Source organism: Ricinus communis, chromosome 5 (assembly GCF_019578655.1).
Source record: "Ricinus communis isolate WT05 ecotype wild-type chromosome 5, ASM1957865v1, whole genome shotgun sequence".
Classification (NCBI taxonomy): domain Eukaryota; kingdom Viridiplantae; phylum Streptophyta; class Magnoliopsida; order Malpighiales; family Euphorbiaceae; genus Ricinus; species Ricinus communis.
Genome location: NC_063260.1, coordinates 23,915,439 through 23,941,698, shown reverse-complemented (window position 1 = coordinate 23,941,698; position 26,260 = coordinate 23,915,439). Strand labels below are relative to the sequence as shown.

At 36.7% G+C, this 26,260-nt stretch overlaps 4 protein-coding genes across 6 annotated transcripts; 3 read left to right on the top strand and 1 right to left on the bottom strand.

The window, feature by feature from the left end:
• Positions 1 to 1,826: 1,826 nt before the first annotated feature.
• Positions 1,827 to 5,810, top strand: LOC8272119 (elongation factor G-2, chloroplastic). The gene is made up of 4 exons (XM_002509535.4): positions 1,827 to 2,249; positions 3,121 to 4,535; positions 4,907 to 5,419; positions 5,568 to 5,810. Exons 1-4 carry the CDS (start codon positions 1,976 to 1,978, stop codon positions 5,733 to 5,735), a joined length of 2,370 nt encoding a protein of 789 aa, XP_002509581.1. The 5' UTR covers positions 1,827 to 1,975; the 3' UTR covers positions 5,736 to 5,810.
• Positions 5,811 to 5,912: 102 nt separating this feature from the next.
• On the bottom strand, positions 5,913 to 9,404 carry LOC8272118 (hsp70-Hsp90 organizing protein 3). The gene is made up of 7 exons (XM_002509534.4): positions 8,407 to 9,404; positions 7,288 to 7,576; positions 7,059 to 7,144; positions 6,730 to 6,953; positions 6,551 to 6,617; positions 6,387 to 6,446; positions 5,913 to 6,261 (listed from the first exon to the last, which is right to left on the bottom strand). The coding sequence occupies exons 1-7, from the start codon at positions 9,301 to 9,303 to the stop codon at positions 6,148 to 6,150; spliced, it is 1,737 nt and encodes a 578-aa protein (XP_002509580.2). The 5' UTR covers positions 9,304 to 9,404; the 3' UTR covers positions 5,913 to 6,147.
• Positions 9,405 to 11,878: 2,474 nt separating this feature from the next.
• LOC8272116 (NADH dehydrogenase (ubiquinone) complex I, assembly factor 6) lies at positions 11,879 to 20,634 on the top strand. Of its 3 annotated transcripts, none has more exons than XM_015727005.3 (3): positions 11,879 to 12,127; positions 18,195 to 18,403; positions 19,076 to 20,634. In XM_015727005.3, coding segments are annotated over exons 2-3 (930 nt in total). In that variant the 5' UTR covers positions 11,879 to 12,127; positions 18,195 to 18,401; the 3' UTR covers positions 20,004 to 20,634. The 3 variants fall into 3 exon arrangements, with proteins under 3 accessions (XP_015582491.2, XP_048230512.1, XP_015582874.2); XM_048374555.1 differs by having other exon boundaries at positions 11,880 to 12,127; positions 18,195 to 18,286; XM_015727388.3 differs by lacking the exon at positions 18,195 to 18,403 and having other exon boundaries at positions 11,880 to 12,127.
• A 1,047-nt stretch (positions 20,635 to 21,681) lies between these two features.
• LOC8272115 (vacuolar-processing enzyme) lies at positions 21,682 to 25,622 on the top strand. Its single transcript, NM_001323731.1, is given in 9 exon segments — positions 21,682 to 22,002; positions 22,236 to 22,400; positions 23,529 to 23,685; positions 23,836 to 23,921; positions 23,999 to 24,198; positions 24,412 to 24,460; positions 24,602 to 24,811; positions 24,957 to 25,163; positions 25,256 to 25,622. Coding segments are annotated over 9 exon segments (1,494 nt in total). The 5' UTR covers positions 21,682 to 21,765; the 3' UTR covers positions 25,439 to 25,622.
• The last annotated feature ends 638 nt before the right edge of the window (positions 25,623 to 26,260 follow it).

Genomic DNA, 26,260 nt, shown 5'->3' with positions numbered 1-26,260 from the left:
AGAGAGACTGCAGATGAGCTAGAAAGGTTTCTTTGGCGAGAGGGGTAGAGCTAGAGGAGGGTCAACTTCTGATCCTGCTATAAATGATATAAAAACCTGGGTTAGTGGTGCCTTGATGGATAATATTACCTGCTTGGATGGATTTTCGGGCAACGCTAAGGAAGGAGAAGTGGAACCCTTCTGATACTGTAAAATATTTGAAGCTGACAGAGATTGCAAGATAGGCTTTCCATTATCTTGTTGCATAGACTAGAAAAAGTATTCCATGATTGTGATTTGTGAGTTCATAAATCAAGACTTGTTGGGGTTTGTGTGCAAACGCACATCTTGAAGCTTAAATATGTGGTCAGGAAAATTAAGAACTTGTGTTAGAACTTAGAATTGGTGTGTGTTTCATTGATGGATGTGGGCTCGTTTAAGCTTCAAGTTTGGATAGGCAATTTTTCAGAGGAAGGCCCACCTTCTCTCTCTCTCTCTCTCTCTCTCTCTCTCTCTCTCTCTCTCTCTCTCTCTCTCTCTCTTACTTGAGGATACAAATTTTGAGGTATGTGGCAGCTTTTTAGCCATTGTTATTCAAGGTCTTCAATTATCTATAAGTTTCTATTTTTCCCCCATCACTCGGCCTCTACCATTTGACAATTTTAGTCACCGGAATCTACAAAATTACATAATTGTCATTTCTTCAGGTACCTCCTCTGATCATCCCCATCCAGTATTCACATATTTATTAAAAGTTACTCATAGTTATTCTGCTGTATGTTTGTGCTTTTAATAATTTATTGGAACAGTATACATGAAAAATGTTGATAGTTTAAAAATCTGTGATTTATACATACATATATATATTTTAATGAAAAATATCTTTTTATTAAGCATCTGTTATGTTGTTGAAACTTTAAATTTTTAGAAAATTTAAAATTTAAAATTTTTAAATTTTATGCTTTCTAAATGGTTAAAATTTAAAAAAAAATATTTAGAATATTTAGAATACTGACTTAAATTGAAGACTAATTTAATTTAATTTAATTTTTCAAAAATATTAATTTTTTATCTTAGTTTATTTAAATAAAAATAAACTCCTATTTTTTTAGAAAGGAAAAGAAAAACAACAAACTCTACTAAGTCTTATGATTTTCAATTTTAAATTTTCACTAAAAGAATCAAAAAATAGAAAAATTTATTTCATTAAACTCTAATCGTGATTACTTGTGCATATTAAGATTGAATTTTTCTTTTTTTTTTTTAAATTATATTTAAGTGACGAAATTTTAATCCTTCGAAAAACTTTATATTCTCGTAAAACTCATGTAATATATATTATTGATATATATATATATATATATATATATATATATATATATATATATATATTTGTCTTTTAGTGTAGAAAATATACGTTTGCTACATAGGAGAAATTTTAAATTTTTTTTAAAAATGATATATTTTAAGACACAACTCATGCATACTATAAATTAATAAATCATTAAAAAATTTATAATGTAATAGTGCATAATTATAATTATTTTATTCATTTACAATACTTCACTGGTAAAAAATGAAATTCTTATATGATTAATTACTATAGCATTGTAGTAGTCTATCATTGTTTATTTCATTTGTCATTTGATTTCTTAAAATAAAATCAGACGAAAGAGAGTAAGACTTAATTTTGCTAAAATGGGCTAATGTATGTAAATGATATCATATAACACTTAAAAAAAAAAGTTAAAATCAAATTGGGGAATAGGCAATATGGTCATTTCTGTTAAAATAAAGGGCAAACAATAGAAAATTCCAATTTTCTCTTAAAACCCTTCACCGAAAATAGGCATAAATTGGAGGATGTGAGAAAATAGGCGGAGCCGAAGAAGGGAAGTGTTTTGGGTTATCCCTTAATAACATCCATCCACAAAAAAACTCGAGACTTTTGAGTGAGGGGAAGAAAGACTTGGACTAACACTTAGCAGATACAAAAATGGCAGCAGAAACAGTGAGATTAACTGGTTCTGCTTCTTCTTCACTCAGCAGCGTAAATGGGTCTCCAAGAAGGAGAACCAGTTCTCTCTCCACTCCAATTCGGTTTCTGGGTCTCCCTCCTCGAGCTTCTTCAATTTCCGCTTCTTCTATCTCTTCTTCTCTTTCCCATTTCATGGGAAGCGTGCGTATTGGATTACAGTCTACTACTAAAGCCATTTCACGTCAACAGCAGAGGAGGAGAAATTTCTCTGTTTTTGCCATGGCTGCTGACGGTCTCTCTTTCTCTTTCAATTTGCTTCCTTTGTTGCTTTGGTGACTTTTTTAATTCCATTTTGATGTACATTTCTGTTTAAACTGTTGAACTTCTCCCATTTCTTGAGTTGAATATTTGGTTGTTTTCTCTGTTTTGTGTGTTTATGTGTTGCGTATTTGGTTTCAGGTTCATTCAACTCTAGCAGGTATTTTGAGAAGTATAGATTTTTGGGGTGTACCTTTTGTTTAAATAATCGAATTTGGGTTATTTGTTAGTTGATTATACTTTTGATGATGGCATTTGAGTTGGGTTTGGTTGTTTTATTTATTTTATGTTTTATATTTTGTTTTAAGTTCACTAAACACTAGCAGAAAATTTAAAATTAATTTTTTTTTTTTTATCCTTTTAGCTCACCGGATAGAGTAATCGAAGGTGTATATATCTATAGTCAGGCTGCTCATGGTACATGTGCTATTTTGTGTGCAATTGATTTGCGCTTGAAATATGAGGTTTGGTGTATTAGTGTGTTAATATGAGAGTGCCAATATTATTTCCCCTGCTTATTATGTGTTCTTAGAAAGCAGTCCAGTAATGGCCATGTATCTGTAGAAGAAGTTGCAAAATTTTCGTACTCACAAAAATTATATAGACTGCCAAGAATCCCTGCTCTAAAACCTTTATAACTTCGCTTCAATTACAGGATGCCTAGCAGCATACTGTTGGCAAGAGCCAATTTTACTCTTATGCAGTATTGATTAGGCAAGCTCTTTCATGCACACAGAATAGCTTGGTTGCTAACATTTACATTACTGTATGCACATTCTTGTTGCTATTTGTTCCATTTTTTTTCACATTTTAGTTAACATGTTTTCTTTCTTCTGTTTTGCCAGAGGCAAAGCGTGCGATACCATTGAAAGATTACCGCAACATAGGAATTATGGCTCACATAGATGCAGGAAAAACTACTACAACTGAACGGGTTCTGTACTATACCGGAAGAAACTATAAAATAGGGGAAGTGCACGAAGGAACAGCTACAATGGACTGGATGGAGCAAGAACAAGAAAGAGGGATCACCATTACTTCTGCTGCAACCACCACATTTTGGAATAACCACCGCATTAACATTATTGATACCCCTGGCCATGTCGACTTCACACTTGAAGTTGAACGAGCACTGAGGGTTTTGGATGGTGCAATTTGCCTGTTTGACAGTGTTGCTGGTGTGGAACCACAGTCTGAAACTGTGTGGAGGCAAGCTGATAAATATGGAGTGCCTAGAATTTGCTTTGTCAATAAGATGGACCGCCTTGGAGCAAACTTTTTTCGGACAAGAGACATGATAATTACAAACTTGGGTGCTAAGCCGCTTGTTATTCAAATTCCAGTTGGTGCAGAAGATAATTTTCAAGGAGTTGTTGATCTTGTAAAGATGAAAGCTATACTTTGGTCAGGAGAAGAATTAGGTGCAAAATTTGCATACGACAATATTCCAGCAGATCTTCAAGACTTGGCTGAAGAATACCGTGCGCAGTTGATAGAGACTATAGTTGAGTTGGATGATGATGCTATGGAGAAATATCTAGAAGGAGTTGAACCTGATGAGGAAACTATTAAAAAACTAATTAGGAAGGGCACAATTGGAAGCAGTTTTGTACCTGTCTTATGTGGCTCTGCGTTTAAAAATAAGGGTGTTCAGCCATTGCTTGATGCTGTTGTTGATTATTTGCCTTCACCTCTTGATTTGCCAGCGATGAAGGGGACTGATCCTGAGAACCCAGAAGTGACAATTGAAAGGACCGCAAGTGATGATGAACCATTTGCTGGACTAGCTTTCAAGATCATGAGCGATCCATTCGTCGGATCCCTGACATTTGTGAGAGTTTATGGGGGGAAGCTAACTGCAGGATCTTATGTACTAAATGCAAACAAAGGAAAGAAGGAGAGAATTGGAAGACTTCTAGAAATGCATGCCAACAGTAGGGAGGATGTTAAGGTAGCTTTGGCTGGTGATATTGTTGCCCTTGCAGGTCTAAAAGATACCATAACTGGTGAAACACTATGTGATCCTGATAATCCAATTGTGCTTGAACGTATGGACTTCCCCGATCCTGTTATTAAGGTTGCAATCGAACCCAAGACTAAAGCTGACGTTGACAAGATGGCAAACGGTTTGATCAAACTTGCTCAGGAGGATCCTTCTTTCCACTTCTCACGAGATGAAGAAATCAATCAAACTGTAATTGAAGGAATGGGGGAACTGCATCTGGAGATTATTGTAGATCGCCTCAAGAGAGAATTTAAGGTTTGTTTTCCCTCATCATACATCTAATTTTCAGTATAATTTTAAGTTTTGCACGCTTGATTTATTTGATTTCTAAGTATTTTTACTTGTTTGGTGCTTAAAGCATTAGTATTGTTGTTTAGTCAGACAACCAGTTTTTCATACTTTTGAAGTTCTGAAAAGAACATAAATAGTTTCTATATGCTCGATATGCATATGATCTGGACTATAATTTTAATTGTTAACGCACTTGATTTTATTTTCAGTTATATGGTGCTTAGAATCTTAGTATTGTTGCTCAGAGAGACATCCAGTTGTCCACAATTTTAAAATCTGCAAGAAAAGAATGTTTGTTTTGTACTGAAATAGTGTGCGACGTTTCACTTGGATAGGTGGAAGCTAATGTCGGTGCTCCCCAAGTAAACTACCGTGAAAGCATTTCAAAAGTGTCAGAAGTGAAGTACGTACATAAAAAACAATCTGGTGGACAAGGACAGTTTGCTGATATAACAATGCGATTCGAGCCCATGGAGCCTGGTAGTGGATATGAGTTCAAAAGTGAAATCAAGGGAGGCGCAGTGCCCAGAGAATACATTCCTGGGGTCATGAAAGGACTAGAAGAGTGCATGAATAATGGAGTGCTGGCAGGCTTTCCGGTTGTGGATGTACGTGCCGTTTTGGTAGATGGTTCTTACCATGATGTTGATTCCAGTGTCTTGGCATTTCAACTGGCAGCTAGGGGAGCTTTTCGGGATGGCATGAAGAGAGCTGGCCCAAAGATGCTAGAACCGATCATGAAAGTCGAAGTTGTCACACCAGAAGAGCATTTGGGAGATGTGATTGGTGATCTCAACTCAAGGAGAGGTCAGATTAACAGCTTTGGTGACAAACCTGGAGGCCTGAAGGTATGCTAATGTTTTTAATTATTTATTTAATATACTAGGTAATAGGCAACTAGGGCTGTACTGCAATTTATGATTGGCAAACATAGGATACCTACGAGTCTGCATTTTATTAACAAATTGGTAATGCTATTATTTGGAATTAATACAGGTGGTTGATGCTCTTGTACCATTGGCAGAGATGTTCCAATATGTTAGTACTCTTAGGGGAATGACAAAAGGTCGTGCATCCTACACCATGCACTTAGCCAAGTTTGACGTTGTTCCTCAACACATTCAAAACCAGCTTGCTGCAAAGGAGCAAGAGGTTGCTGCTTGATTCCTCCCAGAGAGGGGACATTATTTTTTGTCCAATTGTTACTAATAATAGTTCAATAAACCAGTTTTGTTTTTATGTCTTATCCATTTATATATAATTGCAAAGGAGATTGATGAAGAATACATCTTGATAACAGTTTACATGTTAAGAAGATTGTTAAATCTGGGAAACTCACTGTAAAAATAAGAAGAAAGTGTTCTTAATAATGTAGGCCGATTACCCCAATATGATACGAATGAGATAATGAAAATGAACATCGACATGTCTGGAGTAAATGTAGAAAAACAAAACATAACAAAAATCTTTCCAACTTAATTTTGTTTTCAGCAACCGATCCACACTGGAGATTACAATTCAGTAAGGAGAAAAGAGGGCTACATGCATGTCCATGGAATTGGTTCTGTCTCCAAGTCTACCTGATCTGGACTATTCCGGCATTGACAAGTTTCTGAATCTTATTCATCACCATGGGGTTCTTCATGTGGTCCTGTGCTGACTTGGGATTCTCTTGGAAGTCTACCAACACCTGCAACATTTAAGCCAAAATAACATTACCTCGCAGATACAAAACTTTGGGATCAAGAATTTCAAGCGTGTCAATAAATGGAACCGAGAGAAATTTAAAGCTACATGAGGACTTTAAATTCTTACCTGTCTCATGACAGGATCTGAGAGAATGTTCTGAATTTCTGGATCCTGCATTGCCTTTGCCTGCAAGACGGAACAAATATTAGGCCATGTCCCATAATGTGCTCAATCACCAGCTAGGTCAACTCCCATATCATATCTCTGGACAAAAGTGAAAAGTAACTAACCTGTCTCTCTTTCAGTTCTTCGGGGCTTAGATCACCACGGCTAGCCTTGTTAAGTTGTTCCACACATCTGAAGATGATTAGGAGCTTTATTTAGCATCTCTTCTTTGAGAACAATCACATCACATTCATTACAGGAAGCATATGTAAAATCACATTTTATTAAAGATAAAATCTCTTACCTTCTCACACCATCAAGCAATTCTTGGTTCTGAGGGTCGTGTTTAAGCCCTTCTTGGTAGGTTTCCAAAGCCTTATCATACTCTTTCATGAAAAATTGGACAGCACCTTTTCTTGTATAACCCTTGGTAAAGGTTGGATCAAGCTCAATACACTTCTCAGCATCCTTCAATCCCTCAGGTAAGGCCCCTAGTTTAGTGTAGCATGCAGCTCTATTACTGTATGCCTGAAATCAGGAAGCAGCAAAAGCCCAGGCATTTATAGGTCAGCATAGGTTAGCAGACTCGTAGAAGACACTCTACAACAAAATGTTTAGACAAGTGTTATCTACCCTTGGATCTTCGGGGTTCCTTCTCAAAGATTCTGTATAATGCTTCACAGCCTCTGGATACTTTTGTTGTTTAAAATATTCATTGCCTGCAATATGTGTATGGAGAAAAAGGTTTAAATGCAGGTAGAAAGTTACATCTATGCATCCACCTACGTGCAACTTTGGACGAGTGTGGCTAGAGGATGGGATAAATGAAAGCATGCATCTAAACTTTGATAGAAAGAGTTACCTTTCTCACGTTCCTCATCAGCCAACTTAGGATCAAAGTATTCTTGTTGCTCAAGTTCCTTCTTTGCTCTCTCTGCTTCATTTAGTTTCTTCAATGTCTCTGGATTGCGGTGCTCAGTAAGAGCTTTCTGGAATGTCTCAATAGCAGAATCATAGTCCTTCGAGGATTTTGCCATTTTCACCAAGGCAGTTCCCTTCCTTGTCAAAGCTCTAGCTATCATCTTGAAGTCTGATCTAAGTTCTCTTCCCCTCTCAACAGCCTTGTCACAGTCTTTTATACAATCCTCATACTAAAATTGCAGTAAGATTATTGGAGGTTAATGAAATAATAAGAATAACTATCACTTATTGTAAAAAGCATAAGCAAAAATCAACATAGAGCATAATTTATTATACAACAGTAAAAGTGTAAGACCTCTTGTTTAGTACTTCAGGCTACTTGTACTCAATTTATATGGCACACAATGAAATAGAGGGCTGGAATTAATAAAATGATTAAATTTTGATTAATATTATAAACAGAAGTTATCTGGACTTATTTGCAAAGCAGTATGAATGATGCAGTTCAAATTAAACTTCCGTAAAAAAAAAAAAAAAAAAACTAAATTTTAGTTTTGTATTTGATTGAGAAAAAATTGGCATACTTCGGTTTTGGTGAAAATACTATTAAAAATATAAATATCGCGGGGACCAAGTTACTTGAGTAATACAGCAAACCCCATATTTGAAAATCTGGCACTCTGTATTACAAGCATGATATCAAACCATATAGCACCTAAGTTGTTATAATTGGGTACTTCAACTTAATACAAATGTCAGTACAAGAAACTTGACAAAGTTGTTTACTGGGTTACTGATAATTTGGAAGAATATATATATTAGCAAAGGAACTTGGCAGAATTATGCTATGATTTCACTATCCTAAACATGAGGGTGTGTATATCAGTTATGCATAATGTTAGAGAATAGAAATCTATCTAACATAAACATAATCTTAATATCAATATCAATGATTGATATTGCAACTGAAAAGCAAATATATGAAATAACTATATGCTTTAAGTTTGAAACAATGCAAAAACTAAAAAAGAATAAATAGCACAAGTACATAAATCCTTACCTTGCCCATTTCAAGATAAACAGCAGCACGGTTGGTCAAATAAGAGATATCCTCGTCATCGAGCTCCAATGCCGTAGTATAATGCGAAATGGCAGTTTCAAAATCCTTCTTCTTATAAGCAGCATTCCCCAACTCCTTCTCTTTGACTGCTTGTGCTTTCCTCTCCTTGGCTTCTTTGTCCTCTTCCGTTATTACGTCCATTGGTTCCGGTTCAGGCTCCGGTTGAGGAGCCTTCTTAGCCGGCTGCTCAGCCTGAGGTGGAGGAGATGATGAATGATCATCCTCCTGGGGCACCTCCATATCTTCAGCGCCAGCATTAGGAGCTCTGAATTTGAGATTCAACAAAACCCCTAAAGCCTGCATAACTCTCTGATCTTTCAAATAGAGATTCAAATTATTAGGGTTTTTCTGAATCTCCTGCATCATCTTGACAAAATCAGGCTGTTGCAAATACATCCTAGTAGACGGATCCGCCGTCAATTTAGCCCACATCTCCGGTCCATTAAATGCATCCCCAAACGGACTCGGGGGCGGGGGGGGAGCACTCGACCTGGCTTGAGCATCAGCTAGACCAGACTTTAAGGCTTCGTTACTAGGGTCAATATCGAGACCTTTTTTATACGCTGAAATGGCATCTTGAATTTGGTTTAAGCCCAAGTAAGCGGCGCCAAGGCGAGAGTAGCCTTTGGACCAGTCGGGTTTGAGTTCGACGGTTTTTTTGGCATCGGTTAAAGCGTCGGCGTAGTTGTGGAGGGAAGCGAGAGCTGCGGATCGGTTAGAGTAGAGGACATGGTTAGATGGTGCTATTGAGATTGCTTCTGTGAAGTGTTTTACTGCTGTTGTGAAATCGCCTGCTGAGAAAGCGGCGTTGCCTTTGGCTTTCGCTTCTTCGGCCATGATTAAGGACAAAACAGGAAATTGTGATTTCCCTTTTTTTCTTTTGCTATCAGAGAAAGGGCAGAAGTGAATATAAGGTGTTATTATAGGGCAAAGGGGAAACAGAGGAGAGGACCAGAGACTTCTGGTGGTTCCTCAAGGACAATGGTCTTCTGGAATGTTCTCTTCGCACATGAGTCGCTCGTGCCTGCTGGGTCCAATTCTGTGTGTTTTGGCTTATAACTATAACGTATCGCTCCCACATAGCACGCCATCTCTACCGCCCCACACAGCATGACACCAGCTCTTCTGCCATGCTGTTCATGTGTAAGCAGCCACGTCATATTTAGTCCAACATGGCTGTTGCCGTGTCATGCCAGTGAAGTATGTGGTCTGTTTAACATGCAGTTGTTACCGCGGTATGTCATATGCACATTGGCAACAGCTAATTGATATTTTTAACCAAAACTCTTCTGATAAAAAATTACAACTTCTATTGGTTACATACAACCCCAACCGTTTAATATGAACTAATTGTTTTTCCACACATTGTAAAATTATTATTAATATTTTAATTATAAATAATAATAAAATAAATTTATAGATAAAAATAATAAATTTATCAATATTTTTGTAATTATTCAATATATTTTAAAAATAATAATTTAATATATTTTTAGCGTCTTAAAATCTTTATGTAGTTTATGATTTTATTAATGTAATAATATAAAATTTATTTTAAAATATTTATTAATAGATTTTTTAATTGTATATAAATTTAATATTAAGAATCTAATTAATATCATTATTTCTGGGACTAAAAATCATTATATAATTAAAATTAATTAATTAATTAATATTCGGTTAGCTTGGAGTTTTATCATTTCATTTAATGTGTGTGGTTTGTCTTATTTCATCTAGTTACTTTGTTCTGAAGTTGTGCTGCTGCTGCTCGTTGTTGCATTTCTGAAAGTATATGGAGAATCATAATAATTATACAATTGACGCTGTAATGGACGTGTGTCTAACCCTTAAGCTAGTTGGCACGAGTTGGGGTCGGAATAACCACCCTTCCCCAATTTAACGAAATATGCATATACGACATGGCAATGTAGAAGCAGGACTGGTAGTCAGTTAGTGGTCTCTTTGGTGATTGATTGTATTGCAAGCTTAAGTCGTCAGGATTGGCAAGTCTTGACAAGCACCCGGTTCGGACTTGGCAATTGGCATGAAACCGGTATGTGTTGTGCTTGGAAGGGCTCAATAAGGCTGATATGAGAAACAGACCGAAAAGCTGGAGGCAGCATGTCTTTGGCACTACATTGGCAGGTATCGGAATCAGAGGCAATTGTTTAACTCTCTAATTGGAATAAACATAGGCAAAAGATAAACTTGTTAAGTTTTTGAACCTATTAAAATTGTTTTTGCCTTTTCATTGTATTTTACATTTAACATATCAGAGAAAAAAAGTGCATTACTTATTTCTATAGGTGCTACTCAATTTAATTCTGTGAATTAAGATTTGAAAATCATTCTCATGTGCGTGAAAATATTATTACTATTGATTTATATTTAAATAACATTTGAAACAAATAGCTCTCTCTATCTTTGAACTTTTAGTACAATGGTTACAAAATATTTTTCTAATTTAAATATGTGATTAAATTTTTAATTAGATTTACTATAAAATATTCAGAAATTTATGAAAATATTTGATTCAATATTTTTTTTTTTGCCTTTCTTTATTATAAATTTTACAAATAACTATATAATACATTAAATGCTAATATAATTTCAATCATTATTTTACAACTTCTCATGTGTAATTGTCTCTTAAGACTCGTAGAAATTATTTGTTGAGATAACATTAACTATTTTTTTATTAGTTCAATATCAGATATTTTAGATGATTATTTTTTTAATTTTTTATTTTATACTCATTTTATTAATTGTATTTTATTTTATAGATATTAATAGAGTAAAGTTTACTTCGTACAAAACAAAAGGTAATTATAGATTGACACCCTGTTTATTTGCAGAAAATATTATTTTGAAAAATATTTTTTTATCTTTTAATGTTTAGATCACCAAAGAAAAATAATTTACTAGTCAGAAGAAATTCATTTCAAAATATTAAAAAATAACTTTCCATTTTGAATAGAAAATTATTTTTCAATAATTAAAAATACGTATATTAGGTTTTCGACACTTATTAAATATAAAGACAAAAAATAAATCAACATTACAAATACTTTTAAATACATATATGAAATCTGATAGTATATATTATTAATTTAGAAAAAAATAAATCTAAATTTTATTCAAATATTAAAAAAATATTTTTTAAGTGGTTCTTAATATTGTAATCAAATACGAAAAATATCTAAAAAATAATGTTTTCTAAAGATAAAATTATTTTTAGCAGCAGGAATATTAGATATCTCCTATAAATACATGTAGTTTGTGCCACGTCATTACTTCAACTGATAGGCCACATCATTTGGCATTTACCACATCAGCTTTCTTTTTGACACATGGCACCTGCCATGCAAACAACTGATGCCACATGGTCCTCGTCATGTCATCAGTTTACGCCTCGTCTCCCTTGTGATGTGCACGGTCTTGGCGAGCACATGTAAATGGGCATAAACCGAGTGTTGCCGCTATTTCCAAATGCTTCGCGTAGGCTATTTTACATTGTTGGCGCCGAACGAACGAACATCGGACTTAGATCTCTCGACTTGACCATTATCAGTCCATAAAAAGGGTTCTCCTTAAGATTTTGAAGGCTTTTTCAAACTGGAATTTAGTCTGCCCTTCACTGCTTTCATCTCTCTCTCTTCCGGTAAGCTTCAATTTTCGTCTTTTCTTTTTCTTCCGTCTTTTCCTGGCATTATTTAACTGCTGTGTTTTCTTACGTTTGAGATACTTACTTCAATGATTAAGCCCACTTCTTCATTTTTTTTCCCATCTGGTGATTAAAAAGCCCACGGATTAGAATGCATGATCACTGTTTGATTAAATGCTTAATAGAAATGTGGTTCTTATTTTATTTATTGTGGAATGTTCTCGGTTACATCGATCGGTTTTGGAAAGTTCATAATTCTCTGACTGATGATTGTATGGTTCATTTGAGGAAATAGTTTGTTTGTCTTGTTTGTGGAAGGAAAGAGTAAGATTCCATTATATAAAAATAAGGTTACAGGCCCCTCTTTATATACCTAAAACTGAAAGCTATAAAACAGGAAACTTATATCTACAAATTTGGTAACAGACTACCAAATCTCCTAAAATCATGGGATAAGAAAAACTGATCTGTTAGCTGTAGATCTCCTAGATATTAGCCCCTAATATTGCTAACAGATCTTTAAACATAAATCTCTCTGTAATTCTACACTCCCCCTCAAGCTGGGCGGTAAATATTAATTAACCCCAGCTTAGAACTCAGATCATCAAACACCTTTCTCGATAGAGCCTTGGTAAGAATGTCTGCTGTCTGAAGACATGTAGGCACGTACAACATCTTGATTATTCCTTCCTCTATCTTCTCCTTTATAAAATGTCGATCAATTTCCACATGTTTTGTTCTATCATGATGAACTGGATTTTTGGCAATGCTGATTGCTGATTGATTATCACAGAACATTTTCATAGGTTCTTCATCTGAAATTTTTAATTCCTTTAGCACCCTTTTTAACCAAATTCCCTCACAAATACCGTGTGCCATTGCCCGGAATTCAGCCGCACTTCTTGATACCACTGACTGCTTCTTACTTCTCCAAGTGACCAAATTTCCCCACACAAAAGTGCAATATCCTGAAGTTGATCTTCGGTCTTGAACTGATCCTGCCCAATCTGCATCGCTGAACACTTCAATATCTCTTCTTTGGTTCTTCTCAAAAAATAATCCTCTGCCTGGTGTTAGTTTCAGGTATCTCAGGATTCTATACACAGCTTCCATGTGTTCTTCATTTGGATTGTTCATGAACTGACTTACCATGCTAACAAAGCAAATCCAATGTCTGGTCGTGTGTGAGATAGGTATATTAGTTTACCTACTAATCTTTGGTATCTTCCTTTGTCCACGGGTGCACAATTTTCCTTAGCTCCTAGTTTGATAGTTGGATCCATAGGAGTATCTACCGGCTTACACCCGAGCATTCCAGTCTCTTTTAAGAGATCTAGGACATATTTTCTCTGTGAGACAGAGATTCCCTTTCTTGACCTTGCAATCTCCATACCTAGGAAATATTTAAGATTCCCAAGGTCCTTGATTTCAAATTCTGCAGCTAGTAAACTTTTGGTGGTGCAGATTTCCTCTTCATAGTCTCCTGTTAGGATTATGTCATCCACATACACTATGAGAACAGCAAGTTTTCCTGCAAAAGAGTGTTTAACAAATAGTGTATGGTCCGTCTGACATTGAGAGTAGCCATGCTTCTTCACTACCTTTGTGAATCTTTCAAACCAAGCTCTTGGAGATTGCTTGAGCCCATATAGCGATCTCCTAAGTTTACAAACCTTGTTGCATGTAGTTTGTGTCTCAAATCCGGGGGGAATTTCCATGTACACTTCTTCAGTTAGGTCCCCATTTAGAAAGGCATTCTTGACATCTAGTTGGTGGACAGGCCAGTCAAGGTTTGCAGCCAAAGATAATAAAACCCGAACTGTGTTTAACTTGGCTACTGGAGCAAATGTCTCCTCATAATCGATTCCATATGATTGGGTGAATCCCTTTGCAACCAGTCGTGCCTTGAACCGATTAACACTCCCATCTTCATTATATTTTACTGTGAAGATCCATTTGCAGCCTACTGGGCGTTTCCCGGTTGGTAAGTCAGAGATTTCCCAAGTTCCATTTTTCTCTAGTGCATGAATTTCTTCATACACTGCTGATTTCCATTCTGGTGAGCTGAGAGCTTCTTGTATATTATTAGGAACTTGGATGTTGTCGAGGTTGGCAACAAAAGCTTTGAACTTCGGTGACAATCCTTCATATGACACAAATGTGTATATCGGATGTTTTGTGCATGATCTTACCCCTTTTCTCACAGCAATAGGAAGGCCACTGTCATCATTAGTTTCAGGATTAGTGTTACCTGGTGGATCTTCACTTGATCTAGGACTTGAGTCAGACTCTTGGGTTTGCTCAAGAGATGCTTGTTGTTCCATCTCCTTTTGGTTCTTTCTCCTCCTTGAGTAGGTAATCAATTCATCATTCTTTGTTGATTGAATAGTGTCCAGATTTTGAGGTGTGTCCAGATTTTGAGGTGGATTGTTGGCTTGATCTTGAGTAGGAGGTTCTAGGAAGTAAGAAGACTCGAGGAGAGATTTTGAGGAGGAAGTGATTCATGATTTAGTGATGGGCAAGTTTGGTCAGAATTATGAGAGACATGAGGTGATTCTTCAATATCCCAAAGCTGATAGTCTAGGATAAAATTAGTCTCCCCCTGAATATTAGATTTGGGGAAATAAGGTTGTTGCTCAAAGAATGTGACATCCATGGAGTGATAGAATTGTTTAGTGACCGGTGAGTAGCATTTATATCCTTTTTGAGTTGGAGAGTACCCAAGGAAAATACATTTATGAGCTCTAGGATCAAGTTTGTCCCGGTGTTGTTGATGGACATGAACAAAAGCTGAACACCCGAAAACTTTGAATGGGATGGTGGAGATGAGACGAGTAGTGGGAAAGGACTGAAGGAGAATTTGACAGGGAGTCTGGAAGTTAAGAATCCGAGATGGCATCCTATTTATGAGGTATGCAGCAGTAAGGATGGCTTCATCCCAGAAATATTTTGGTACATGGGTAGAGTACATAAGAGATCGAGCCACATCAAGAAGATGCGGTTTTTTCTTTCCGGCAATACCATTTCTTACGAGGAGTGTTAACACAGGAACTTTGGTGAACAATACCATGACTCATGAGATAATCATTAAGGCTGGAATTGAAATACTCTTTGGCATTGTCAGTTTTCAGAATTTGAATTTTTGCTTGGAATTGTGTTTGGATCATGGTATTGAAGGTTTTGAAGATCTGGTTTGCCTCAGATTTTTCTTTCATGAGGAATACCCATGTGAGTCTAGTGTGATCATCAATAAATGAAATGAACCAGCGAGAACCAGTAACATTTTTTATCCTAGAAGGGCCCCATATATCACTATGAATCATGGAAAAAGGTTGAGATGCTTTGTAGGATCTGTTAGGATAAGAATTGCGAATATGTTTAGAGAATTGACAGATCTCACATTGAAATTCATTTGGATTTTTACTATGGAATAATGAAGGAAACAACTTCTCAAGATACAAGAAATTTGGATGACCTAACCTATAGTGCCATAACATAATTGCACTATCATTATTAGACTGACTCACAGACAAAGAAACAGGACTACTGGACACTGAACAATCTGATTGATGAATTGCTCCTTGAGGAGGATCATTAACCTCTAGAAGATAGAGCCCCGAACACATCTTAGCACTGCCAATCGTCTTCCCTGAGTCCAAGACCTGAAATACACACAGATTTGAGCCAAATTTAGTAACACAGTTGAGATCCCGAGTGAGTTTACTAATAGGCGATGAAATTGCAATTTAATTTTGGTACAAGTAGAATGTGAATCAAGAGTGATGTTCTCCGGAATTTGAACCGAAACTGTACCACCTTCGAGAGTGAACCATCACCATTCGCATGCTTAAATTTTTATAGCATGGGGTGTAAGTTGAAATTAGCTTCTCATCTCCAGTCATATGATCAGAAGCTCCTGAGTCTATAATCCATGGACTGAGCCTCTCCTTGTTAGCATTTAGAGCAATTAAAAAATTACCTTTTTGTGCCGGGATCCGGTACCAACTACAGTGGGAGTCAGTGCAAGGATTGGTCGAACATTTTCTACAAGATCTCTATCATTCCTTCTTTGAAGGGAGTTGGTTCGGGTGGAGGTTGTTCATCCATGGAAGCAAGGTTGCCTCGTCCTTCTTTGTCATTGGCAAACCGGGAAGGCCTCCAATCACTGGTTTGCCATGAATCTTCCAAATAGTTGTCCTTGGTGTGACTAGGGACGTCGACAATGATCACACCATGGTCGCCCTTTCTTTGGTCCGTGATCACGTTGTTGTTGGATGGATTCCCTCTCACCACAAGTGCTGAACTCTCGGGATTTGTCATAGAATCTCGAGATCCCATCATGATCTTCTTTCGACTTTCCTCTCTCCGAACTTCCGAAAAAGCTTCTCGGATATTTGGTAGTGGTTTGGATCCTAAAATTCTTCCCTCGTGACTTCATCAAGGTTCTTATTTAATCCAATCAAAAATTTGTATATTCTTTTCCGTTCAATTATTTGTCTATACCTGATTCCATCATTCGTACAGCTCCAATTGTGCTCCTCGAATAAGTCTAGCTGCTGCCAATACCGATTGAGAGTGTTGAAGTATTGAGTCACTGTTAATTCTCCTTGGCGGAAGTCATGAAGAACACTTTCCACCTCGAATAATTCCGATGTATTCTCATTGTTAGAATATATTTCCTTGGCAGCATCCCAAATCTCCTTTGCTGTTCCATAGAGAAGAAAGTTTTCTCCAATGTCATTTGTCATGGAATTAATGAGCCATGACATGACCATATTATTTTCGGCATTCCAGACTTTGAACTTTTCATTCATCTTGTTTGGTTTGGCAGCATCTCCGGTGAGATAATCATCTTTGCCCTTTCCGCATATGAACATCATTACGGAATGGGACCATTGGAGATAGTTGTTCCCATTCAGTTTGTGTCCTGTAATGGGCATGAGGTTACTATCATTGTTCGAAGCCATGGCTTCCTGATTGGAGGTGATTTGGGAAACGGTAGCTCTTGAATCACGTTTCCCGTATTTGGTCATATGAGGGAATTAGGGTTCAGAGATTGCTCTGATACCATCTTGTTTGTGGAAGGAAAGAGTAAGATTCCATTATATAAAAATAAGGTTACAGGCCCCTCTTTATATACCTAAAACTGAAAGCTATAAAACAAGAAACTTATATCTACAGATTTGGTAACAGACTACCAAATCTCCTAAAATCATGTGATAAGAAAAACTGATCTGTTAGCTGTAGATCTCCTAGATATTAGCCCCTAATATTGCTAACAGATCTTTAAACATAAATCTCTCTATAATTCTACAGTTTGGGATTAAGGTTTGGTTAAGTATGAATTCTATAGCTTAGCTTAAATAGAATATCAATAAACACGATGCACAGGATGGTCCAATTTTACTTAAAATAGCATTTTGATTAGTGAGCCAGAATACATATCTTAAGCTAGTGGTAGCTATCACTCTCATGTTCTTTTGGTCCGTTCCGCCACCAATTTGGGTAGAAGTGGACCCTTTGGATGTGCTGATACATTAAAAGTTGCCTTTGTATCCAAATTGATGTTCTTTATGTTTCTCGAACCCGTAAATTTGGTTGATTGTGTTAATATAGCTTGTTTATCTTGTATAAACATGTCTGAGGAGTTGATTAAGGCTGCATTTTGGAAGGTCAGAGCAGCTTTAAAGCTTTTCTTCTAGCTTTTAATTGTGTGCTACTTCGAGTTGAAAGAGTTTTTGCCTCATTTTCTTCCCTAGTCTATCGAATTCCAACTCCATGACTTAATGGGTATGTCACATATGATTACGGATTATGCCGTAGAAATCAAAAGACAGAACCAACCAACATTAACACCAACAAAAAATTCAAAGAATGAAAGAAACTATATTGTTAAACCGTTAATTGCTTTTCTATTTTGTTCTCTGGATTCCAGCTGCATTATATTAGCTGCTTCCTCTTATCTTGAGACATCTTCACCTTGGTTAGCTCGAATTGTTGTTTTCTTCTCTTCTGCTGCCAAGTGGATTTCTGATTTTATTCTTTATTTTCTCTGCATATTCAGCCTTCTCGCTTTCCACCTTCTCCTATCATACCAGGATATATTCAGAGACGTTTCACTAATTTCTGTCCCATACCATGGCACCAACCACAGAGGTCCATCCAATTTCTGACTTAAGAATGAGCACATGAAGTTTCTTTCCAAGAATACTGTAGTTGCGTTAGTTTCTGCTATAAAGCCCATTTGGATCAGTTTCTGATTGCAAGTAACATGTAATACATTACCCTGCAGTTCAACTTACCATTGTTCTGCACCTGATTCGAGCTTCATTTATGCTTTGTTAGCTAGTGTTATGATGGAAGTTGAGAGAAAGGAAAATAAAAAAAAAATTAGTTTAATTTTTTTTGGCTTGGGTGTTTGAATGAATAAGGGTAAAGGAGAGAAATGGGTGGAAATAAGAGGAATTAAGCCCATTTAATTCTTGTAAAATGTAAGGAAATGATGGGAAATGAAAATGTCAAAGTTACAGCTGTTTGAATATCTGCTTTAATGTGCTCGTTACTAGTTATTTTTTGTGGCAACTGAAAATTCATTTGATGGATGGGTTGGAGTTGTCAAGAGTTTAACACTATGGAAATAAATTGATACTAGACTGATATATAGTTTGAAATTTGAAAAGACCCTTGTGATGTGTGCTCGCTTTTGGTAACAAGTTGGGAAGGGATTAGGGGTTTTCTGAAAAGATTTCTGTACTCTGATTTCAATTGTGATGTTTGTGGGAAATATATTGCTAATAAAGCTTTGCCAAGTCTATATTTAATCAATGATTTATCATATCTTGGTGTGTGGGTGGGGAGTGGGGGTGGTAAGTTCCATCTACCTCTATTGTCGTCCTTTAGATAATTTTAAGATTTTCCATATTTATATATATGATGCATTTGTAGGAGGAACCACGTTGGGTACTTGATGAAAGGTGTTTCTAGCAGTTTACGTGCAGCTTTCTCCCACTGTGTAGAGCAAGTCCGAAGTTATGATTACCATCACTATCTCTGCCTCCTTGAACTTCCACCTCACATGCGAAAGGCTGCTTTTGCCCTCCGTGCCTTCAATGTTGAAACTGCAAGAGCTATGGATGTTGCTTCAGATCCCAGGATTGGTCTTATGCGCCTCCTGTGGTGGCAAGAAACTATAGATAAGATTTATGCCAACAAATTAATTGAGCACCCAACAGCACAAGCCCTCTCATCAGCGATATCTGAGTATAAAATTACTAAGGGATGGTTAAAACGGTCTGTTGAAGCTCGGATCAATGATGCAAGGAGAGAGGTTACTGACATCCCAGAAACTATAGAAGAGTTGGAAAAATATGCTGAGGATACTGTATCAACCATCCTTTATATGACGCTTCAAGCCGGGGGTATTAGGTCTACAGCAGCTGATCATGCAGCATCTCATGTTGGCAAGGCAAGTGGGCTTTTGTTGCTACTCAGGTCACTTCCATATCATGCCAGCCGCAACCGTCACTTTTCTTATATACCATCAGAAGTGGCAGCCAAACATGGGTTATTGGTGAAGGAGGGAGGTCGACCAGAAATCCGCATAGATTCACGGGAGGGCTTATGTGATACGGTGTTTGAGATAGCATCGGTAGCTAATGTCCATTTGCAGAAGGCTCGTGCATTAGCTGGAACAGTACCTGTGGAGGCACGCCCAGTGCTTCTGCCAGCTGTTCCAGCACAAGTTCTTTTAGACTCCTTGAGTGAGGTGCAGTTTGATGTGTTTGATCCAAGGTTGGAACGAGGAATTTTGGGCATTCCTCCTTTGTTGTACCAACTGAAATTGAAGTGGTCTTCGTGGAGGGGTAGATACTGACATGTTATTTTGTGCTATTTCGAACCCATTCAACAGGAAATCTGTGTGTGGGATTAACATTGTGAGGGAAGTGAGAATTCTGTCATAATTCTTCAAAATTAGCGGACCGTCTTCCAGAGGAAACATGTTATTATCTTCATCCTTCAAAAACTCTGGTTAAAAGTCTACTTTGTGGAAATTTTCCTGGATGATTTACATAGCCTGATTTTGAAACTTCTGAAAGTTGCACATGAAAAACAAGAATCGTTTGCAACCTGATTTCTGGAGCTTGCTCGTTTAAAAGTAAGCCTAATACTCCGAATGAGGAACTTCAGTTCAAAGCCCAGCCATCAACTATGAAAACCATCAGGAGGAAGAAGGGATTGAACCATCAACACCTGGGACATACTAAACGACTGAGCTACTCCAGCTCATTGATGGTTAATTACAAAATAAACCAGCCCAAGTCCACTAAATAGACTATCATGTTATGCAAGTGCAATCGGTCTCTGTTTCCTCCATGGAATATAAAAGGCTCATATATGATTACTTTTGTCATCTTACCAATATTTAAATTTTAATGCCTTTAAACTAATCCTACAGAGATAACATCTTGAATAAATAAATTAATTCCACTTAGATTTTTTTACTGGGATGGAAATATCTAAATATTTACTCCTACATTGTTTCTTAAACAAATTTAGTACAGTTTTTTTATTTTTTTATTTAATTTTCGGTCTCATGCATGCAGCATCAGTGTAACTAACTAACTAGATAATTTAATATAAATATATTTTTCTTTAAAGCGATTGTAAATCCACTCTCAGGAATTCAAGTTTCGGATAGTTAAATATAATATATTTTGAGAGTTTGTGCAAAATGTATTTTTTTAAGTTCCTATCTTATGCATTAATCAACAACCTAAATTATTTATTTTTATATGTGGAAGGATTGTTATTATTATTATCTTTTCTTTGAAGAACGATTTGTTATTATTATCATCTATTCTTTTTATCACCTTTGTTTTGTCAATATTATAATTATGATCTATTGATTGAGTGGTTGTTGATATTTTTCTTTAAGCTATATGATTAGACACTATCCAAATTTTAATTTATAAAAATGACACAGCTACTTTTATATGATTAATGGATGGCATTTGTGTTCTAGAATTTTTTAGAACAACAATGGCTGGAACTTGCATAAAGGAAAGAGTAAATGCATTCTGTGAATTCAAAAGAAATTAAAAGAGAAAATAAAAGAACAGAAAGAGCAGTGCTCTGTTATCTTATTCCTAAAGCTTGCTCTTTCACCCCCACGTAATTCCTGATGACAATCATAACAGACACAAGCTTTATTGACGGGATTGAAGGACTAAAAATCTTAACCAAGCCCACTATTAGAAAAGAAGATTCTTCACTTCTATTCAGTTTTATTACCCAAAGTAAATTCAATTTCAAACCACTTTCTTAATTAAGTCCGAAATCAACCCACAAGAGTCATGATAAGGAAATTCATTCAAGAACACAAAGATCAAGAAATCAGAAACAACCTTCCCTAACCACAAGCACCCACTTGGTTCGTTTAGGGACCCACCATTTTCAAGACGTGTCAACTCCTTCTTTTGCATGGTTATTTCCACCGCTTTGAAACCTCACTTTAAATACTCCCTCCTCTTCTTCGCTTCTCTTTCAGACCCGGTTCTTTAGCTTTCTCTCTTTCACTTTCCTCAGGTGACATTCTCACCTGTTTTCTAACTCCATCCCATCCTGTCCACTCTCCCATGGAAACCCATAAGTCCTTGCTATTCTTTACCAATTATGTTCTCTTTCTAGTCTTTACACTTTCTTTTCTGCCTATACCAGGTCTCCTTGCTTCTCGTTTGAATCCTTTTGAGCCTGGTATTTTGATGCCTACTGAAGAAGCTGAACCTGTACAAGTTGATGATGATGATCAACTTGGTACGAGATGGGCCGTTCTTGTTGCTGGTTCAATGGGTTTTGGAAATTACAGGCATCAGGTAAGGGAACCCAGTTTTTTTTCTTTAATCTTGCTCATCCTTTCTTGATAACTGCTACAAGTTAGAGTGAGCAAACGTTCTATCACTGGGCTAATATGCAGGCTTAAATTATGCTGATTAATCTAGTGTTGATCAGTCTGTTCATTCTATAACCGAGCAAATTAAATTATTTATAGATTAAAGGTGTGCTATTAAGAGATTGATGCATGAGTTTTGGGTGTGTGATTTTACAGGCTGATGTTTGCCATGCGTATCAATTGCTAAGGAAAGGTGGGTTAAAAGAAGACAACATAATAGTATTTATGTACGATGATATAGCAAAGAATGAGTTAAACCCGAGGCCTGGGGTTATTATCAACCATCCTCAAGGAGAAGATGTATACGCTGGTGTACCTAAGGTATATATTATATTATATTCTACATGTCAAATAGTGCTCTATTTCGCTAGACTTGCCTTCTGGTATCATTATTTTTTTTTTTTGTTAATTAAATTTTATATGTATATATCTCTGATATTAGTTGTTAAAGTTGATTAATTAGTATTAATCATGGCTCCCGTGGTAACCAATGGTTGGCTGGCCATTCTCTTTGATGGTGATGGACGCTACGGTGATAAAATATATGAACTTAATTTGGAACTAGCCATTTTCACTCACTGTTGCTGATAGTGATGTCTAATCTAATTAATTGCCAAGTTGAAATCTTTGAAGTTCTCAGGGTTAAAATGTGTAATTATTATAGTAAGACCTTCACTTCAATTTCACTGGTTTGCAAAAAATACCCTTAGGTGCTAAAGAATCTTAGAACTGTTTAATACAATTATTTTATGGCCATAAAGATTATGACATTATGTATTGAATTCAAATAAAGTAAGCCATGCGCTCAAAATATGTTAGTTGGTTGGTTGGTCTTCTCTTTAAAAGTATCTTTCATACTTTAGCTATGATGTTACAGCATTGATTAATTTTAGCACCACTTTGTTGGCATCGATTTAATTAACTGGATCTTGTTGTACAATACCTTTCATGATGTGAATTTGTATAAGATAATCCATATACACACGCCCGCACACGCTCACACACCGGCAAGCTGCTGAAAAGTTGAAGCCAGCTTTATACAACTTTTTCTTGGGATTGATCAACATTTATCGCTCGAATTGATCTATAATAAAGTAGGTATGACCCATAACTTTGGTGTTTCTTTGGAGGGACGAGTGTGCGGATGGCTATAAGGCTGAGTTCCTTCTTTTCAAGCAAGAAAAGAAGGGACATCTCTAATTAAAAAGAGGAAAAGAAAAAAAAAAAGAGCAAATGATAGCTGATCAAAGTCATTTTTGGTTGGCAACTATTTCACTCAACTCGATTAGTTTGGTAGGATATTTGCTAAGCACTTGCTTTTAACATTATCTGTGGAAGTGGAACTTATTTGTCAGTGGTAACTTTTTAAAAAGTTGCTAAGCCACTATTTAGCTTCTAAGTAAAGAATGGAATGATGGTCTCAATTCACTGTCAACTTTGGTGGTACAGGACTACACGGGGGAGCATGTCACTGCCAAGAATCTGTATGCAGTATTACTTGGTGACAAGAGTGCTGTCCAGGGTGGAAGTGGCAAAGTTGTGGATAGCAAGCCCAATGATAGGATTTTCTTGTACTATTCTGACCATGGTGGTCCTGGAGTTCTCGGTAAGCCATCATATTATAGTTTTTCCTGTTATAAATGATGGGTATATAATTGGAACACACCTATACTACGACGGTTCCAATTTTAATTCTTTTTTTCCCCTTTTCGGCCTGCCTAAAGTTGCATATAAAGCAGACTATGTAATAATGCAGGGATGCCAAATCTGCCGTATTTGTATGCAATGGATTTTATTGAGGTTTTGAAGAAGAAACATGCAGCTGGGGGCTACAAAAAAATGGTAAGAGATATCTGGTCCTCATGCGAAAAAATGACAAAATTACGGATTGGTTAGAGGTTGATCTGTTGTGATTACAGGTTATATATGTAGAAGCTTGTGAGAGTGGGAGTATTTTCGAAGGGATCATGCCGAAAGATGTGGACATTTATGTCACCACAGCATCAAATGCACAAGAGAGCAGCTGGGGAACTTATTGTCCAGGGATGGAGCCTTCTCCTCCCCCAGAATTCACCACTTGTTTGGGGGATTTATACAGTGTTGCCTGGATGGAGGACAGGTGTGTGCTAGTTAAGAACAAGCACTTTTTTATTTGTTGCACAAAAAAACTTTTTGAATTACCTGTAGAAAGAGATTTCGCTAATGAAAAAGCTTTCAATACTGCCCAATATCCCTTTTTTTTTTCCAAATAAAGTCTCCAATTTTATAGCAGATATCTTTTCGAAGATGCTACTTTCTGTGAATGACTTTTAACTTTTTCCGTCATCTGCAGCGAGTCGCACAATCTGAAGAAAGAAACAGTAAAGCAACAATATAGCTCGGTAATGCTAATGCTCTAATTTCCGATGGTCATTTTTGTGCATAATTTAATTTGCTAGATAGGAGTTATCAGATTTATTATTTGTAGGATTTATTCCTCATGTCAATTTCGTCAGCGTGAAGTTCATTTTTGTTTAGTGCAGGTAAAGGCTAGGACATCTAATTACAACACATATGCTGCTGGATCTCATGTTATGCAATATGGCAACCAAAGCATCAAAGCAGATAAGCTCTATTTGTTCCAAGGTTTTGACCCTGCAAGTGTGAACTTCCCTCCAAATAATGCCCATCTAAATGCACCTATGGAAGTTGTTAACCAAAGAGATGCAGAGCTTCACTTTATGTGGCAGCTGGTGAGAGCTATGTCCTCTTAAAATTGACAGAAAACGATTCGCGTAGTCATTTAGAGTTCCAAGTTGTTTCCTCTTTGATTATTAGAATTGAAGCTAAAAACATATAATGCAAGTTGTAATTTGTAGTTTGTTCTGTTCCTGGCAGTACAAGAGATCAGAAAATGGGTCGGAGGAGAAGAAAGAAATCCTTCAGCAGATAAAAGATGCAATAAAGCGTAGGAGCCATTTAGATAGTAGCATGCAATTAATTGGAGATCTGTTGTTTGGACCCAAAAAAGCTTCTGCCATTCTTAAATCTGTCAGAGAACCTGGGTCGCCTCTCGTAGATGACTGGGGCTGCTTAAAATCAATGGTAAAGTATCTATTAATCCTTCTTCTTGCGTTGTTTTAATGTTCTTCTTTCGATCGACGATCAATAACCAGAATATGAAATTGAAACCTCAGGTTCGTGTATTTGAAACATACTGTGGTTCGTTGACACAGTATGGCATGAAACACATGCGTACATTTGCCAATATCTGCAATGCAGGGGTGTCCCACACCTCGATGGAAGAAGCTTGTAATGCTGCGTGCAGCGGCCATGATGCAGGGCAATGGCATCCTACAAATCAAGGTTATAGTGCTTGATGGCACCAAGTAACTTTGTTAGTGGATAATATATGACGAGGAAATGTTAGAATTGTTCTATGTAGTAGCACTTTTTTGTTGACGCCTAGGTGGTTTACAACACATAGTAGCCTGTAAAAACTGTATGTAGTTTTAAAACTACAACTATACTAACAGGCTTTAATATACCAGTGTGGTTCTGTTCATATCATGTCTAGATCCAAACTTTACTTGGTACTTGGTAGTTTTCTTTTCTTTTTCCAAGATGTATTGGGGCCATGTGACCCTGGTTTCACTTAAAGAGTAACACTGTTCTACCCCCCAAAGAAGTATGAGGGACAACCACTAAAAATGAATAGCAGAACACCTAAACGTTCAAGGAACCAGGAGCCCCTGCTAATCTGCTAACTTTAACATATTTAGGCTGGATCGGTATATGGTGTAGTTTTGATCCATGTGCATTTGGTATCTATCCCGAGGCAGGAAAAATTTTCACTCTAGATTCGGGCAGGGCACTATGGATGATCTTTTCTACTTCTGTTGATCACTCGAGTTTCTTGAATGGAGAAAGCAGCCATTTGACGGAGGTCCGCATACAAGAAGAATACTATGGGTCCCCCTTTCATCTCTGACTACAAGAGCAAGATTATCGGTCCCTACCCCTCGTCTTCCTCCTTGAGAAATTGCTCTCAATTTTTAAACGAGTAAGTCTGTTTTTAAACGAGTATTAACCGGAAGTTAAGAGGTTATCGGTCCACTCCCCTTGTCTGCTTCCTTAAAAATTTGTTCCTAACTTGAATGAGATCTTCTGAAAATGGCTTCGGCCGTGACGTATCATCACTC